This window comes from Mobula hypostoma, chromosome 1 (genome assembly GCF_963921235.1).
Source record: "Mobula hypostoma chromosome 1, sMobHyp1.1, whole genome shotgun sequence".
In the NCBI taxonomy this organism is placed as follows: Eukaryota; Metazoa; Chordata; class Chondrichthyes; order Myliobatiformes; family Myliobatidae; genus Mobula; species Mobula hypostoma.
The window spans coordinates 32,038,601-32,053,787 of NC_086097.1; the positions used below are offsets into that span (position 1 = coordinate 32,038,601).

The 15,187-nt window shown below is 51.6% G+C and overlaps 2 protein-coding genes across 8 annotated transcripts in view; one reads left to right on the top strand and one right to left on the bottom strand.

The window, feature by feature from the left end:
* LOC134345272 (estrogen receptor beta-like) overlaps positions 1-878 on the top strand; it is a 139,088-nt gene extending 138,210 nt beyond the window's left edge. Inside the window, exon 8 of one of the 3 annotated variants that reach the window (XM_063045699.1) lies at positions 588-754. In XM_063045699.1, the coding sequence (XP_062901769.1) occupies positions 588-619 (32 nt within the window). In that variant the 3' untranslated portion in view covers positions 620-754. Of the gene's footprint in view, positions 1-587 lie in introns of all 3 variants that reach the window. The other 2 variants (XM_063045691.1, XM_063045682.1) reach the window with 2 other exon arrangements.
* A 6,253-nt stretch (positions 879-7,131) lies between these two features.
* The window catches only part of LOC134345253 (nesprin-2-like), a 276,033-nt gene continuing 267,977 nt past the window's right edge, over positions 7,132-15,187 (bottom strand). For 4 of the 5 annotated variants that reach the window (XM_063045636.1, XM_063045664.1, XM_063045656.1 and 1 more), the window contains 5 exons: positions 14,414-14,542; positions 13,891-14,082; positions 9,874-9,954; positions 9,571-9,605; positions 7,133-8,521 (listed from right to left, as the gene is read on the bottom strand). In XM_063045636.1, the coding sequence (XP_062901706.1) occupies positions 8,299-8,521; positions 9,571-9,605; positions 9,874-9,954; positions 13,891-14,082; positions 14,414-14,542 (660 nt within the window). In that variant the 3' untranslated portion in view covers positions 7,133-8,298. Of the gene's footprint in view, positions 8,522-9,570; positions 9,606-9,873; positions 9,955-13,890; positions 14,083-14,413; positions 14,543-15,187 lie in introns of all 5 variants that reach the window. The other variant, XM_063045672.1, reaches the window with a different exon arrangement.

Here is a 15,187-nt window from a genome sequence, read left to right on the forward strand (position 1 = left end):
GTCACCGGGGTGGACTGTATCAGTGGGGTGTACTGTGTCACCGGGGTGGACTGTATCAGCGGGTTGTACTGTGTCACGGGGTGGACTGTGTCACCGGGGTGTACTGTATCAGCGTGGTGGACTGTATCAGCGGGGTGTACTCTGTCACCTGGGTGTACTGTATCACGGTGTGTACTGTATCACTGGGGTGTACTGTGTCAGCGGGGTGTACTGTGTCAGCGGGGTGTACTCTGTCACCCGGGTGTACTGTATCAGCACTCTGCCACGTAACCCGAACTATAACCACTTGATCAAACTGTGACTCACTGTGACACATTACCCTGACTGTACCAACACTGCCTGTGAACCATACTAACTACATTGTAACCACTGTACCAGGTGACCATACCGTCACCAAACTGTAGCTACACTGTAATATTGCTGTACCATATATTGTAACAGTGTTGTATCCTGTGACCCAGACTGTAACCACTGTAACTGTACCTAGTAACCAAACTGTAACAACGTTGTCATTAATCACATTGTGTGTGTGTATGTGTATTGCCTCCCACCTGTTTCACTGCCTCTCCCTGTTGTCCACCCCACAGTAACAAAGGCATGGAGCACCTCTACAGTATGAAGTGTAAGAACATGGTTCCCTTTTATGACCTGCTGCTGGAAATGTTGGATGCTCACGTCATCTACAATTACCGCAAGCCCTCGGAAGAGCACAACCCCGGGCAGTCGAAGGGTGACAATCTCTGAACTCTGCAAATTCCCTTCACCTGTGACACAGCTTCCCTCCCAAACCCAGCTATCCAAACAGGAAACCTCATCCCAAACTCTGACACCATTCCTCTTCTTGGCAGGAGGGAAGGGAGACACCAGCGGGGAGGCTCAGTGAAGAGGGTACAGTTGAACGGGGTGGGGGTGGGTGGGTTAGGGAGCTGATAGCTGAGCACTAGCCCACATAACCCCGGATCCCCTCGCCCCTGTCTCCACTATCCCAACCCAACTGACCCCCCCCCACCCAAATGTTTCCCAATGGCTGGTTTCCTGTCCAACCGCCCCCAATCTCCAAAACTCCTCTCCCTGCACCTGAGACTGGGGTAAGTAACAGGAGATCCCATTCACCCCATCACCCAAGTTACAGGCACAGCACCTAATGTTATGGGATGGGGGGGGGGTGAGGTCTGTTCCTGCCTGCAGTGAGGCAAGTGGTGAGAGAAGGGACAAGGAATGTGGGGTGAGGGGGCAAGGAGTAATGGTTCAAGGGACAAGCAATGAGGGGAATAGGGCAAAGGTTGAGGGACAAGGGTCAAGGAATGAGAGGTCAAATGGGGCAAGGGGACAAGGGGTGAGAGGTGAGGGGACAAGGGGCAAAGGATGACATTCTGGAGCAGCCATGACAGCACACTTGACTGGGAACAGAGGCCTCTCAGGGGGTAGCTCAGGAAACTCCCTCGGAGAGCACGGACGAAATTGGAATTGGGGGTACAGGGAAAAACTTTGTTTTGCATGCCATCCATACAGATGGTTTCATCACAACAGTGCTTTGAGAAAGTACAAGGGGAAACAGCAACAGAGTGCAGAATAAAGTGTTACAGAGAAAGTGCAGGCAGGCAGACAGGTGCAAGGTCACATTGAGGTAGATTGTGAGGTCAGGAGTCCATCTTCTCACACTAGGGAACTGTTCATCAGTGGGGCAAAAGCTATCCTCGAGCCTGATGGCATACGCTTTCAGTCTTTTCTATCTTCTGCCCAATAGGAGAGGGAAGAGGAGCGGGTGGGGTCTTTGATGATGCTGGCTGCTTTACCAAGGTAGTGAGAAGTTCAGACAGAGACTATGGAGGGGAGGCTGGTTTCGGTGATGTGCTGAGCTGTGTCCAGCTCTTTGAGGCTGAACTGCCTGTGACTCTGCTGTACTGAGGGGTGGGATGCTGGCCCTCTCACCTCACTATCTCTGGCACAGTGAGATCCCTTCTTTACTGCTCTCAGGGGGTTGGAGGTTCCTGGGCAGGGGCGTGACTACCCTTCCCCCCCACTCCCTAGGCTCCACATTCCAGCCCTGGGATGGGTGGAGGGAATGGACCTCACAGGATTTCTCTCTTGAGCTACTGAGTCACCCCAACCTCCCCAAAAAATGCCTTGCTAATGAGAGAGGAGCAAAGGAGAATAGCCAGTTCAAACTCACAGGAAGGCACCGGTAACTCAAATAACAACGCGTTACAACAGTGGTGTGCAGAAGAGCATCTCTGAATGCACAACACGTTGGACCTTAAGTGGATGGGCTACAGCAGCAAAAGACCACAAACAATCACTCTTCACACCAGTGTGTGTGTGTGTGTGTGTATTTTACACACATACACACACACACACTCTCACATAACCCCTTCCCCCACTCCCCACACACACTCACTTCCTCAGAGCCTCCAGCAATGCAAAGACTCTCCTGAAGGGGGGAAGGGGGTTGTGGGGAGTAGATGGTTGGGATATACAGGCAGCAGAATTGTGGATTACAGGAGTTTGCTTTGGAGGCAGGGTTGGGGAGGGTATCAAGGGAGTATAGGATAGGAGGAGTCAGGGGGTTGGGTGCTGGTAGCTTTGTTCAGGATGGTGACCCCTTTCCCCTGGGTCTAACCTGTGACCCAGCTTTTACCCTTGACCCTGGGTCACCGAGGGGTGACCTCTGCTCCTTCTCTGCCACCACCACTCCTGAGAAAGCTGGCTGCAGGGAATCTGTGACCCCCCCTCCAGCACCCCAGTCCATCCACCACCTGGGATACTCAGCTGGGTGGGGGCATGGGGCTGGGTTATAGAGCTGGGGGGAGGGGAGGGGAGGGTCGTTCTCCCACCTTCCCACCCTGGAGACCAACTGTTACAACCGCTCTTGTGTGTACCCCACCACAGGCACAGACCATCACTGGCCTCACATCACCTCCTCTCTCTATCCCTCCTCCCACCATCCCCTCAGTCCCCAGGGGAGCAGCTGTCCTCATCAGCCAGACCTTCCGGTCAAGTATTGAGTAACAGGATGGATCATGGGAGTTTCATCTGTCCCTGCTAGGATCAGCCTGGGCTGGTGGACCCTACTCCTCAAGGGTGGCGGGGGGGCAGGGGTGGTTCCAAGATCCGGCCTTGACAGAGCCCAAACACCACCTTCCGACCCTTTCCCCTGTCCCTCAGCCAGGACTCGGTACCGGCCAACCCCGCCCCATAATTGACTACCTCTGCCCCGTTATGGACAGTCCCACCCTGAGCCCCCTCCTCCTACCCCCAACTCTCCTCCAAGCAGAATCTGTCAGCCATTTGCCAGGGCGATCCAGCTGTTCCCCATCCACACACCTGCAGCCCCACACCTTGCATCTGTTATTCTCACCGCAGGCCAGGGGCACGGCTGACCCATCCTTTAATCAGACCGCTGCCCTCATGAATGTATATTTTCTCTGCTGCAGCCCGCAACTCTGTGGCAATGAATGTTAACAACCAGATGGATTTTACAGCTGTGTATTGTTGATTGCATAAAATTATTTATCTCTCTATATAAAGTGTCCTCTTGTTCTTGCCAGCTCCCAAAATGCATAACCTCACATGCCTTTGGGTTCAATTCCACTTGCCGCACGAGCTAAAATCATTAATGCACGGTATAGAAAAGCAACTAAGTAGAGTGGGCCAGGCAGCATCTCTAGGAAGAGGTATAGTCGACGTTTCAGGCCGAGACCCTTCGTCAGGGAGGAAGGGTCTCGGCCTGAAACATCGACTGTACCTCTTCCTAGAGATGCTGCCTGGCCTGCTACATTCACCAGCAACTTTGATGTGTGTTGCTTGAATTTCCAGCATCTGCAGGATTCCTGTTGTTTAAGTAGAGTGGACCACCTCCGCCCCGGTAAAACCTTTCCTGTCACAGAAGCAGCCATCCAACATTACAAACTGCAACCCCACCCCCTCCCAACCACCAACCCGTGGCTTCCCATTACTTGGCTAATTTTGGACTCAATTCGCCATTCTCCTTTAGATTCCAAGATCATTGGAGACCTTGTATTGGTTTATCATTATCTCACATACCCAGATACAGTGGAAAAACTTGCCTTGCAGATTATTTATACAGATCAGATCACTACACAGTGTATTGTGGTGGGGGGGGGGGGGGCGGTCTTTGATGATGCTGGTTGCTTTACCGAGGCAGCAAGAAGTGTAAGTAGTCCATGGAGTGGAGGCTGGTTTCGTTTAACTTCCAGTAATTTCTCCACCCTCCCTCCTCTGTTTTTCTATTCCCCATTCTGGTTCTTATACCTTCCCTTTCTCCCATGACCCACATCCTCCTCCAGCCCTTTAACTCTTCCACCAGCTTCTCAACCTCCCCTGCCCACTCACCTGGTTAGCTTGTACTCCTGCCTTCTTCTGCTGGCTTCTTCCCCCTTCCTTTCCAGACCCGCTGAAGGGTCTCGGCCCTAAAAGCTGATTGATTGTTCTTCCCCATAGATGCTGCCTGACCTGTTGAGTTCCTCCAGCATTTTGTGTGTGTAGCTCCAGGTTTCCAGCATCTGCCGAATGTCTTGTTTATGGGACTGTGATGTGTTGAGTCTCCTAAAGTTTTCTTAAATGCCAAAGTCTCCTTAATTTCCAGGTGGAGCGCATCAAAAGCACCCCCCCCCCCACCGCCCATCCACAACCTCCTGTTCCTTTGTCAAGAAATTGAACCTAATTAGCCAGAAACAGCTATCATTGAACAAGTCCAGGCTGACTGCTGATTAATCTGGAGAATGGATTCCAACAATATGTCACCACTAATGTTAGTTTAACAGGTCGATACTAACCCGACAAAGGGTTTTTATGAACATTAAACGCTGGCGTCAGTGGTGTGACAGAGGTGGAAGTATGCGCAAAACTCTTATCCAATTCACAGACCAAGAAAGGGAGATGAGCTTAATTTGTTACATGTACATCGAAGCATACAGGAGAAATAGGGAGGGAGGGGGATCTCATTGAAAGGCCTAGAGTGGACGTAAAGAGGATGTTTCCTATAGTGGAGGAGTCTAGGACCAGAGGGCACAGTCTCACAATAGAAATATGTCCCTTTAAGAACAGAGATTGAGGAGAATTTCTTTAGCCAGAGGGTAATCTGTGGAATTCATTGCCACAGATGGCTGTGGAGGTCAAGTCACTGAGTATACATAATAGGTTAGAAAGGGTGTCAAAGGTGAAAGGGAGAAGGCAGGAGAATGGGGATTGAGAGGGAAAATAAATCAGACATGATGGAAAGGCGGAGCAGACTTGAAGGGCCATATGGCCTAGTCCTGCTTCTATGACTTGTGGTCTAAAGATTAAAGTGTTCCCTGGAGCGTGTGGCAACCCATTCTCTAGGTTGTGTTGGTTAGAAACATAGAAAACCTACAGCATAATACAGGCCCTTCAGCCCACAAAGCTGTGCTGAACATGTCCTTACCTTAGAAATTACCTAGGGTTACCCATAGTCCTCTATTTTTCTAAGCTCCGTGTACCTATCCAGCAGTCTCTTAAAAGACCCTATCGTATCCGCCTCCACCACTGTCGCCGGCAGCCCATTCCACACACTCACCACTTCCTGCGTAAAAAACTTACCCGACATCTCCTCTGTACCTACTTCCAAGCACCTTAAAACTATGCCCTCTCATGCTAGCCATTTCAGCCTTGGGGAAAAGCCTCTGACTATCCACACGATCAATACCTCTCATTATCTTGTAACCTCTATCAGGTCACCTCTCATCCTCTGTCGCTCCAAGGAGAAAAGGCCGAGTTCACTCAACCTATTCTTATAAGGCATGCTCCCCAATTCAGGTAACGTCCTTGTAAATCTCCTCTGCACCATTACTATGGTTTCCATATCCTTCCTGTAGTGAGGTGACACAGTACTGTAACATTACCTCTCGGCTCTTAAACTCAATCCCACAATTGATGAAGGCCAATGCACAGTAGACCTTCTTAACCACAGAGTCAACCTGCGCAGCAGCTTTGAGTGTCCTATGGACTCGGACCCCAAGATCCCTCTGATCCTCCACACTGCCAAGAGTCTTACCATTAATGCTATATTCTGCCATCATGTTTGACCTACTAAAATGAACCACCTCACACTTAGCTCGGTTGAACTCCATCTGCCACTTCTCAACCCAGTTTGTGAGCCAACTGACTCTTCAGTTCGGTTCCCACCCCCCAGCAATTCTAGTTTAAACTCTTCCCAATAGCCTTAGCAAGCCTCCCCACCAGGATATTGGTCCCCCTTGGATTCAACTGCAACCCGTCCTTTTTGTACAGGTCACGCCTGCTCTGAAAGAGGTCCCAATGATCCAGAAATCTGAATCCCTGCCCCCTGCTCCAGTCCCTCAACCACGCATTTATCCTCCACCTCATTCTATTCCTATACTCACTGTCACTCCCGAGATGACTACCTTTGAGGTTGTTCCATTTCACTGTACGTGTGAGAACTAAGTATCTTGTCGAGCTGCTCGGATGAGAAGGAATCTTCAGCAAAACTTGATGGTAGGTAGATGGTCCAAGGGTGCAGGACCCATGGAGGTTTCCCACCACTCTGTGTGTTCACACACCAGAGACAGGGTTGCAGGATATTTCGGAGATAAATGCTTCCAGTCTTCGTCCAGACCACCTCCTTCCTGTCTCACTATCTATCTGCTCTGCCATCTGGAAACCTGGATCCCATTAGACACATCCCAAATAATTCATGTCCCAGATTCAACTGTAGTTAAGAACGTAATAATAAATTTGCTTATTAAAAATATTTGCTTGGAGAGTGTTGGCAGGCAATGTCCGCACTGCGCGCCAGCAAAAAGCCATCCATCTCGGGACTCAGTCCCTCTCTGACACCAGAACTGGCAGCATTGAATAAGTCCACATTGATCAGCCTGGAGCCAAAAATTATACCTCCTCAGTCCCCGTTCCCGTGGGAGCGGAGAAAGGCCCCACTGTTCTAGGGTGGGGTGGGGTCAGCCTCTCACCAATTCCATCAGCTGTTCGTTCATCTAGGACTGAACTTGGTGCAAGTCGAGGGCTGGGAGATTCAGTCAGCAGTTATAGTTAATTATCAGAGAGACATTACTGAGTGTGGAACAAGGACTTTTCACCACAGCCTGGCTGGGACATGGCCACCGGCTTCCAAGTAAGTGCAGAAATTCAATTCAGCTTCATGTATTTATTTATCATATGTACATCGAAACACACAGTGAAATGAGTCGTTTCTGTTAACAACCTGAGGGGGCAGCCTGCACTGGCGCTCACTGATTTCTAACCCCAGGACCCGCTGATGGCTGGGGGGGGGGGTGGGGGGCACTCAGGACCTGTCATCCTCAGGGCCTGCTGACCACTGTCATTCACGGGGATCACTGGCCCCTTGACCCTGGAGCGCCCCACGCTAGCTCCTGCCCTGTCCCCTAACACCCTCTCCTCACTGTCCTAATAAAATCCCTACTAATCTTAAAAAGAAAGCAACCAAGTCCGAGCCATGACCTCAATGGACATCGCAACGCAGCAAAGGTTTGTCCCCCACATCCCAGGGTGCGGATCCTCACTGGGGGAGGGGCGGTATTGGGAAAGGAATGGCCCCCTGCCCGCACTTCACACACTCACACCTTGCACAGCCAATGAGACTGTCTGCTGGGTTGTTGATCCATTCAGAGTTTATTGCTTATTAATACATACAGTTGCTGCCCCCCGCAATAACAGCGGACATGATGAGTTATTACACGATGGGCAGGTAATCCTAGATCCCTACATATCCATCTTCACTTCCCGGATTCCCACTAATAAAAACCTTAGACTGTACAATATAGAAATCGCTTTCACACTAAACAATATTTCCCAGAAATTTAAACAGCCGTTGCACGGCTTCAACGCAGTCAGGCACAGCCTGGGGTTGGGGGCTGCTACTACAGAACCATTTACACCATTCAGTTACTGGGGGTGGAGGAGGAGAAGAGAGAGGGAGAAAAAGAAAGAGAGTGGGGGCTGAGGGAGGGAGGGAGGGAGGGAGGGAGGGGTGGCCAAGGGGGTGGAGAGAAAGAGAGAGAGAGAGAAGGCCAGGGAAAGAGAGAAAGTTGTGGCCAAGGAGGGAGGAGGTGTGGAAGATAGGGGGAGGGGAGAGGGAGCCAGGGAGAGAGGGAGAGGGGAGGGGGAGGGGGAGAGAGGAGGGAGGGAGGGAGGAGAGAGGGAGAGGGACAGAGAGAGAGGGGAGGGAGAGAGATTGATTGGGCAGGGGCAAAAAATGTGATGGGGTTAGGTGGTCAGGGTTCAGAAGGTCGAGTCAGGTAGGCAAGAGTCCCGTGGCTGGGTTCAAGTGGGTGGGGGTCCATGTGTGTACCGCAGCATGGGATAGAGGGAACGGGCGAAGTTATTGGCAACAGAGCAGCTGTACTCAGGCTGCTGGAGGGGCAAGAGGGAGGCAAGGAGGAGGAGGAAGAGGAGGAGCAGCTGGAGGGGCAGGGCTGCCCTCAACACCCGGCCCAGGAAGGGCCGTTCCCTTGGGGAGGTCTGCTCCACTGTCACTGGCGCTGACCTGGGGGGCAGAGAGAGACAGTGAGTAGGTCAATCTCCTCCAGGAGGACTAACATCTCCCCTGTCTCCCACCTCACTTCATCTCCTTCTCCCTCTCCCCCCAACATCTCCCTCATCTCCTACCTCCCATCTCCATAATGTTCCAATGTCTCCTCTCCTACCATCTCACTCCATCTGCTGCCTCCCCATCTCCTCTCCCTGTTTCCACCTGTCCTCAAAATGTCTCCTTTGTCCTCTCTCCCCCCCAACATTTTGGCCCCACCTCCCCGCCTCCCCACAACATCTCCTTCCCATCTCTCTTGCCCTGTTTCCAACCCTGTCTATACTCAAAATGTTTCATCCCTCATCTCCTGCCCCCACAGACCAGACCAGCAACTCATGGTTCACACCCATCCCATAGATCTGCTCCCTGACTCAAACCTGCTCTCACTGGCCCCCTCCATACCTACTCATCCCTATACCCACCACAACACAGATCCCCCCCCCATCCCCTCTCCATTCCCACCTCTCCCTACATCCACTCAACCCCTTCTCTCTCAGTTCCTTACCCCCATCCCACATGACACCTCCCCTCCCCAGACCCTCCTCCTCTTTCACATACCCCCACACCTCCCCAACTCACCTAACAGGCCCCTTCCCCCAACCCCTCCACCCCTCTCACACCACCCCATCCCCTCCCCTACACCCCCTTCCCCTCCTTCCATCTCCAGTCCTCTCACTCTCCTACCCTCTTGACCCATTCATTTTCCCTCCCTCATCCCTACTTTCCCTTTTCTTCAAACCTTCCCCCCCCCCATAGACATGTCAATTAAATGGAGAGGAGAGTGGGGGCAGAGAATCGAGCCAGTCTCTCCAAATGAAGTCAGGACACTGTGAACATCAGGAAAGGGTGGACTGAAAGAAGCAGAGCCCAACCTCCCCGTCCCACCGTGCAGTGATCCCTGACTCCGCTTCTTCTGCCCAGTGACCCTTGGAACCCCCCCCCCACCGCACTGCCCAGTGACCCTCTGACCCCTCACCCCCCATTCAGTGACCTCACCCAGTACTCACCTCTGCGCGGAGACAGGTGGAGCTTCCTTCAAACCCTGGAACACATCAAAATCACCCAGTGAATCACCGTGGGGGTGGGCAGTACTGGAGGGGGTGAGGTTCAGACTATAGGGAGGGGCGGTACTGAGGGAGAGTCACATCAGAGGGTTGGTTCTGAGGGTGGGAGGGATGGAGGGTGGGTCACATTGTGGGAGGGGGCGTGAACAGCGATGGACGGGAGTGGATGATAGGGGAGGACTGAGAGAGGGACTGGATGTGCGCGGAATGGCTGTGCACCAGACCCAGACGGGAGGGAACACTTACCGACATATGTCGCAATGGGGTGCTAGTCTGTGGGACCACCGTAACATCCAGCTCTTCAGCAGATATGAAAGAACTGGCATCCTGTGGCAAGAAAGAGCAGACACAGTGAGGGTGGCAAATGATATTCTTTCTCTTTAAGGGACACAACATCCATTCAGGCAACCTGCACCGAGTTGGAGGGCTGGCTGAAATCTGTGGACAAGTCTGGCCTACCTGGGAAGTTTAAAGCCTGGGTGTATCAGCATGGCATTCTTCTCAGAATCCTGTGGCCCCTCCTCGTCTATGCAGTTCCGATCGTGATGGTCGAAACCTTAGAGAGGAGGGTTAGCAACCACCTCAGGAGATGGCTAGGGCTGCCAAAGAGTCTGAGCAGCATCGCACTCTATGGACACCACAACAAACTGCAACTGCCCTTCAAATCCTTGGAGGAAGAATTCAAGGTAACAAGAGCCTGAGAAGTGCTACAGTATAGGGACTCAAGTGTCCCGAAGGTGGCTAGAGCAGGGATCCAAGTGAGGACTGGCAGGAAGTGGAGGGCAGAGGAAGCTATTCAGGAGGCAGAGGCGAGGCTGTGTCACAGGAGGCTGGTGGGAGTGGTCACACAAGGCCGAGCTAGGCTAGGATCCTTTCCAACTCCCCAAATGGACACCAGAGGGAAGGAAAGGCGCCGTCTGGTTCAGGAGGAGGTGAGAGCAGTAGTGGAGGAGATGAGAGCCTGCAAGGCGGTGGGAATGAAGCAACAGGGAGCTTGGACAAGATGGGAGAATGCAGTTGAGAGGAAAGTGACCTGGGCTGATCTTTGGAAAGCCGAACCACACCGCAACCAATTTTTCATCCAGGCAGTGTACGATGTGCTTCCAAGCCCATCAAACCTGCACACATGGGGCAAGGCAGAGTCATCTGTGTGCCCACTGTGCTCCAAGCGAGGAACCCTGGAGCACATCCTCAGCGGCTGCGCAAGGGCACTTGGTGAGGGACGGTACAGGTGGAGGCATGATCAGGTCCTGAAAACCATCGCTGAAGCCGTCAGCGCAGGAGTTGAGTGGGTGAAGTGGTCCCGACCCTCCAAGCAGACCATTGCCTTTGTCAGAGCTGGGGAGCAGCCAATACCTGCCAAAAGAACATCTGCAGGCATTCTGACCTCTGCAAGGGACTGGCAGCTGTTGGTGGACCTCGAACGGCAGCTGAAGTTCCCCAACCATATCGCAGCCACCACCCTGCAACCAGACATTGTCCTAGTGTCTGAGTCTACTAAGCAAGTGGTGCTGCTGGAGCTGACAGTCCCATGGGAAGATCGCTTGGAAGAGGCCTTTGAAAGGAAGCTCTCCAAGTACACAGGACTTGTCAGCAACTGTCAGCAGGCTGGATGGAGAGCAAGGTGTCTCCCAGTGGAGATTGGTTGTAGGGGATTCGTAGCCCGTTCTTTAGTTAGAGCCTTCAGCATTTTGGGCATCGAGGGAGAGAGGAAGAGGAGAGCCATCCGCAGTACCACTGATGTGGCAGAGAGGGCCTCAAGATGGCTGTGGCTCAAAAGAGGGGAGCCATGGAGTCATAAGTAGCTAGCCATCTGGACACAAGCTGGGGTCTGATCAGCCCTGGCTGGGTCACCTGGAGGAGGTTGTATGATGTTGAAAGACCTGAAACACCCGATGATTCCAGGAACATCACTGAAGATGTGTCCAGAAGCATCAATAGATGTATGCACACAGCTGTTCAAGGAAACCTTGGGAATTATGGACAGTGAATATTAGTTCAGTGATGGGAAAATTATTGCAGAAGATTCTTAGAGACAGGATTTCCAAGCATTTGAAGAATCGTAGTCTGATTAGGGATTGTCAGCATGGATTTGTGAGGGGCAGGTCATGAGCCTGATTGAATTCTTTGAGGATATGACAAAGCACCTTGATATAGAGCAGTAGATGTGGTATATATATAAAAATTGTAGTAACTGATAAGGCTTCCCATGGAAAACTCATTCACAAAGTCAGGAGGCATAGGATCCAGGCAAACTTGGCTGTGTGTATACAGAATTGACTTGCTCTCATTAGGCAGAGAGGGTTGTTGTAGATGGAGAGTATTCTGTCCGGATGTCGATGACCTGTGGTGTACAACAGGGTTATGTTCTGGGACCTCTGCTGTTTGTGATTTTTATAAATGATTTGGATGAGGAAGTGGAAGGTGGGTTAGTAAGTCTGCCACTGACAGAAAGGTTGGTAGTGTTGTGGATAGTTGTGGTTGTGGAACATTGACAGGATGCAGAGCTGGGCTGAGAAGTGGCAGATGGAGTTCAATCCCAAAAAGTGTGAAGTGATTCACTATGGAAGGTTGAGTTTGAAGGCAGAGTACAGGGTTAATGGCAGAATTTTTGGCAATGTGGAGAAACAGAAGGATCTTGGGGCCCACATCCAGAGATCTCTCAAAGCTGCTGGGATGGGGGATTGAGAACCATACCGGGTGGGCTGGAATTCTTCTGAAGACCTGGTCAGTGGGGAGAGGCTGTCCTCCCTTACCTACCTCGACTACTTCCTCAGGCAGCATGTTCCCTACACCCAGCACCCTCAGCTTGGAAAGGTTTCCCCTCAGGTCATCACAGCAACAACTTTTCCCTCAATGTCAGCAAAACAAAGGAGATGGTTACTGACTTTAGGAAGGGTAGGGAGTGGGGTTGCACATGCTCCTGTCTACATCAATGGTGCTGAGATGGAGAGGGATGAGCAGTCAATGGGTTGTCATAAGGCTGCACCAAGTTCCTAGGAGCGAACATCACCAAAACTTGTCCTGGTCCAACCATATTGATGCCATGGCCAAGAAATCTCATCAACATCTCTACTTCTCCAAGAAGCTAAAGAAATTTGGCATGCATCACCCTCTGCCTTAAATATACCCATTGACTTGGCCTCAATGGGTCCGGTAATGAATTCCACAGATTTACCAATCTCTGGCTAAAGAACTTCCTCCTCACCTCCGTTCTAAAAGGACGCTCCTGTATTCTGAGGCTGTGTCCTTGGGTCATGGACTCTCCCACCATAGGAAATATCCTCTCCACATCCACTCTATCAAGGCCTTTCAACTTTTGATAGGTTTCAATGAAGTCACCGCTCATTCTTCTGAATTCCAGTGAGTAGAAGCCCAGAGCCATCACGCGCTCTTCATACGACAAACCTTTCAATTCCAGAATCATTTTTGTGAACTTCATTTGAACCCTCCTCAAAGTCAGCACATCCTTTCTTAGATAAGGGGCCCAAAATGGCTCTCAATGCCTCAAGTGAGGCTTCATCAGTGCTTTATAAAGCCTCAATATTACATCCTTTACTTTATATTCTAGTCTTCTTGAAATGAATGCTAGCATCGCAATTGCCTTCCTCATCTCAGACTCAACCTGCAGATTAACCTTTAGGGAATGCTGCTGCACAAGAATTCCCCAGTCCCTCTCCATCTCAGTTTTTTTGTAATTTCTCTCCATTTAGAAAATAGTCAACCTTTTCATTTCTTCTACCAAAGTGCATGACCATACACTTTCTGACACTGCATTCTATCTGCCATTTCTTTACCCACTCTCCTAATCTGTCAAAGCCCTCTGTAGCCCCTCTACTTCCTCAAAACTGCCTGCCCCTCCATGTATCTTTGTATCATCCACAAAGCCATCAATTCCATCATCTAAGTCACTGACATATTGCATAAAAAGAATCGGTCCCAACACAGACCCCTGTGGAACACCACCAGTCACCAACAGCCAACCAGAAAAGACTCCCTTTATTGCCACTCTTTCCTTCCTGCCAATGGGCCACTGTTTAATCCATGCCAGCATATTTCCTGTAATATCATAGGCTCTGAACTCATTAAGCAACCTCGTGTGGCCGCCTGAAGATCAAACTACACAGCAACCACTGAACCTGCTTTGTCTCTCCTGCTTGTTATGTAATGATCTAGGTTTCGATTCCCCTCAAACCACCCTCTGCCCCCATTCACCATCCCTGCCTCATCACCCCTGCTGCATACCCCATCCCGTGCACTCACCAGCCTCTCGTCGACAGTCTGCAGGTCACCAGCCACACCCTGGAGCAGAAGTCGGGCCTTGTTGGCAACGGCACAGATCTCCTCCCGGGCCTCCCGCTGCCGGGGCCCCTGTGGATTGTCCAGCAGCCGCCGGCCGAGCTCCTCCAGCCCCAGTATCTGTGGCTGATGGCCCAGCATCTCCTCCTGCAGTGCCTGCATTTGAAAGCGCGGCGTCAGAGAGGGTGGGAGTGGAGGGAAGGGGTGATGTCGGTGGGAGCGGAGCGAGAGGGGACGGAGGGTGGAAGCAGAGTGCGCGAGGGATGTGCGGAAGGTGTACGTGGAGGGGGTGCTGGTGGCGTGAGGAAATGGGGTCGCCGGGGTGGGTGAGGGCAGGGCAGAAAGCGAGTGAGGGTGGGGTGGAGCGTGCGAGGGGGGGAGGGGAAGCGGGGGACAGGAGGCCGAGCAGTGAGCAGCTAAGCCCGTGTCTATGGGGGATGCCCACCCTAAGGCAGTGAAACCACCCCCCCTGGCCGCCAACACCCACCAGCAACTCCCTGCGCCGCTGTGCTAGGGTCTGCATCCCCAGGGTGGGAGCTGTGGGCCGGAGCCCCTCCCGCCGTTCCTCACAGTTAGCCAGCCACGTCTGTACCGAGCGAGTGGTATACCACACGTCCTGCAGGGGAGAGACAAGGGGAGAGTGAACAAGCGTGGAGAGGGCGCGGCCAAAGATCAGTCGTCCCAAAGGAGCAGGCTCACCCCATTTACAGGTTTCCCCTGCCATCCGAAGGTAAAGCATTCCTATGAAACGGTTCATAAGCCGGAATGTCATAAAGCGAAGAAGCAATTAGCATTTATATATATGGGAAAACTTTGTGAGCGTTCGCAGACCCAAAAATAACCTACCAAATCATGCCAAATAACACTTAAAACCTAAAATAACAGTAACATATATTAAAAGCAGGAATGATATGATAAATACACAGCCTATATAAAGTAGAAATACTTTTCCACAATCATTGCCTGAACCATTCTCTGTACCAAAAATCTCACGCAAGCGCTCTCGGCAGAAAATCTCATGCAAGCGCTGTCGGCAGAAAATCTCACGCAAGCGCTCTCCAGTAACCTTTAAGCTACAAAGCTGCCAAATCATACCAAATAACACATAAAAATACACAGCCGATATAAAGTAGAGATAATGTATGTACAGTGTAGTATCACTTACGGGAATCAGGAAGACAGTGCCGAGCACACTGATGATGGTGTGTTAGGCTGACTCGTTGCAGGTTGGGGTGGTGCAGTGGCCCCCACCCTCCGGGCA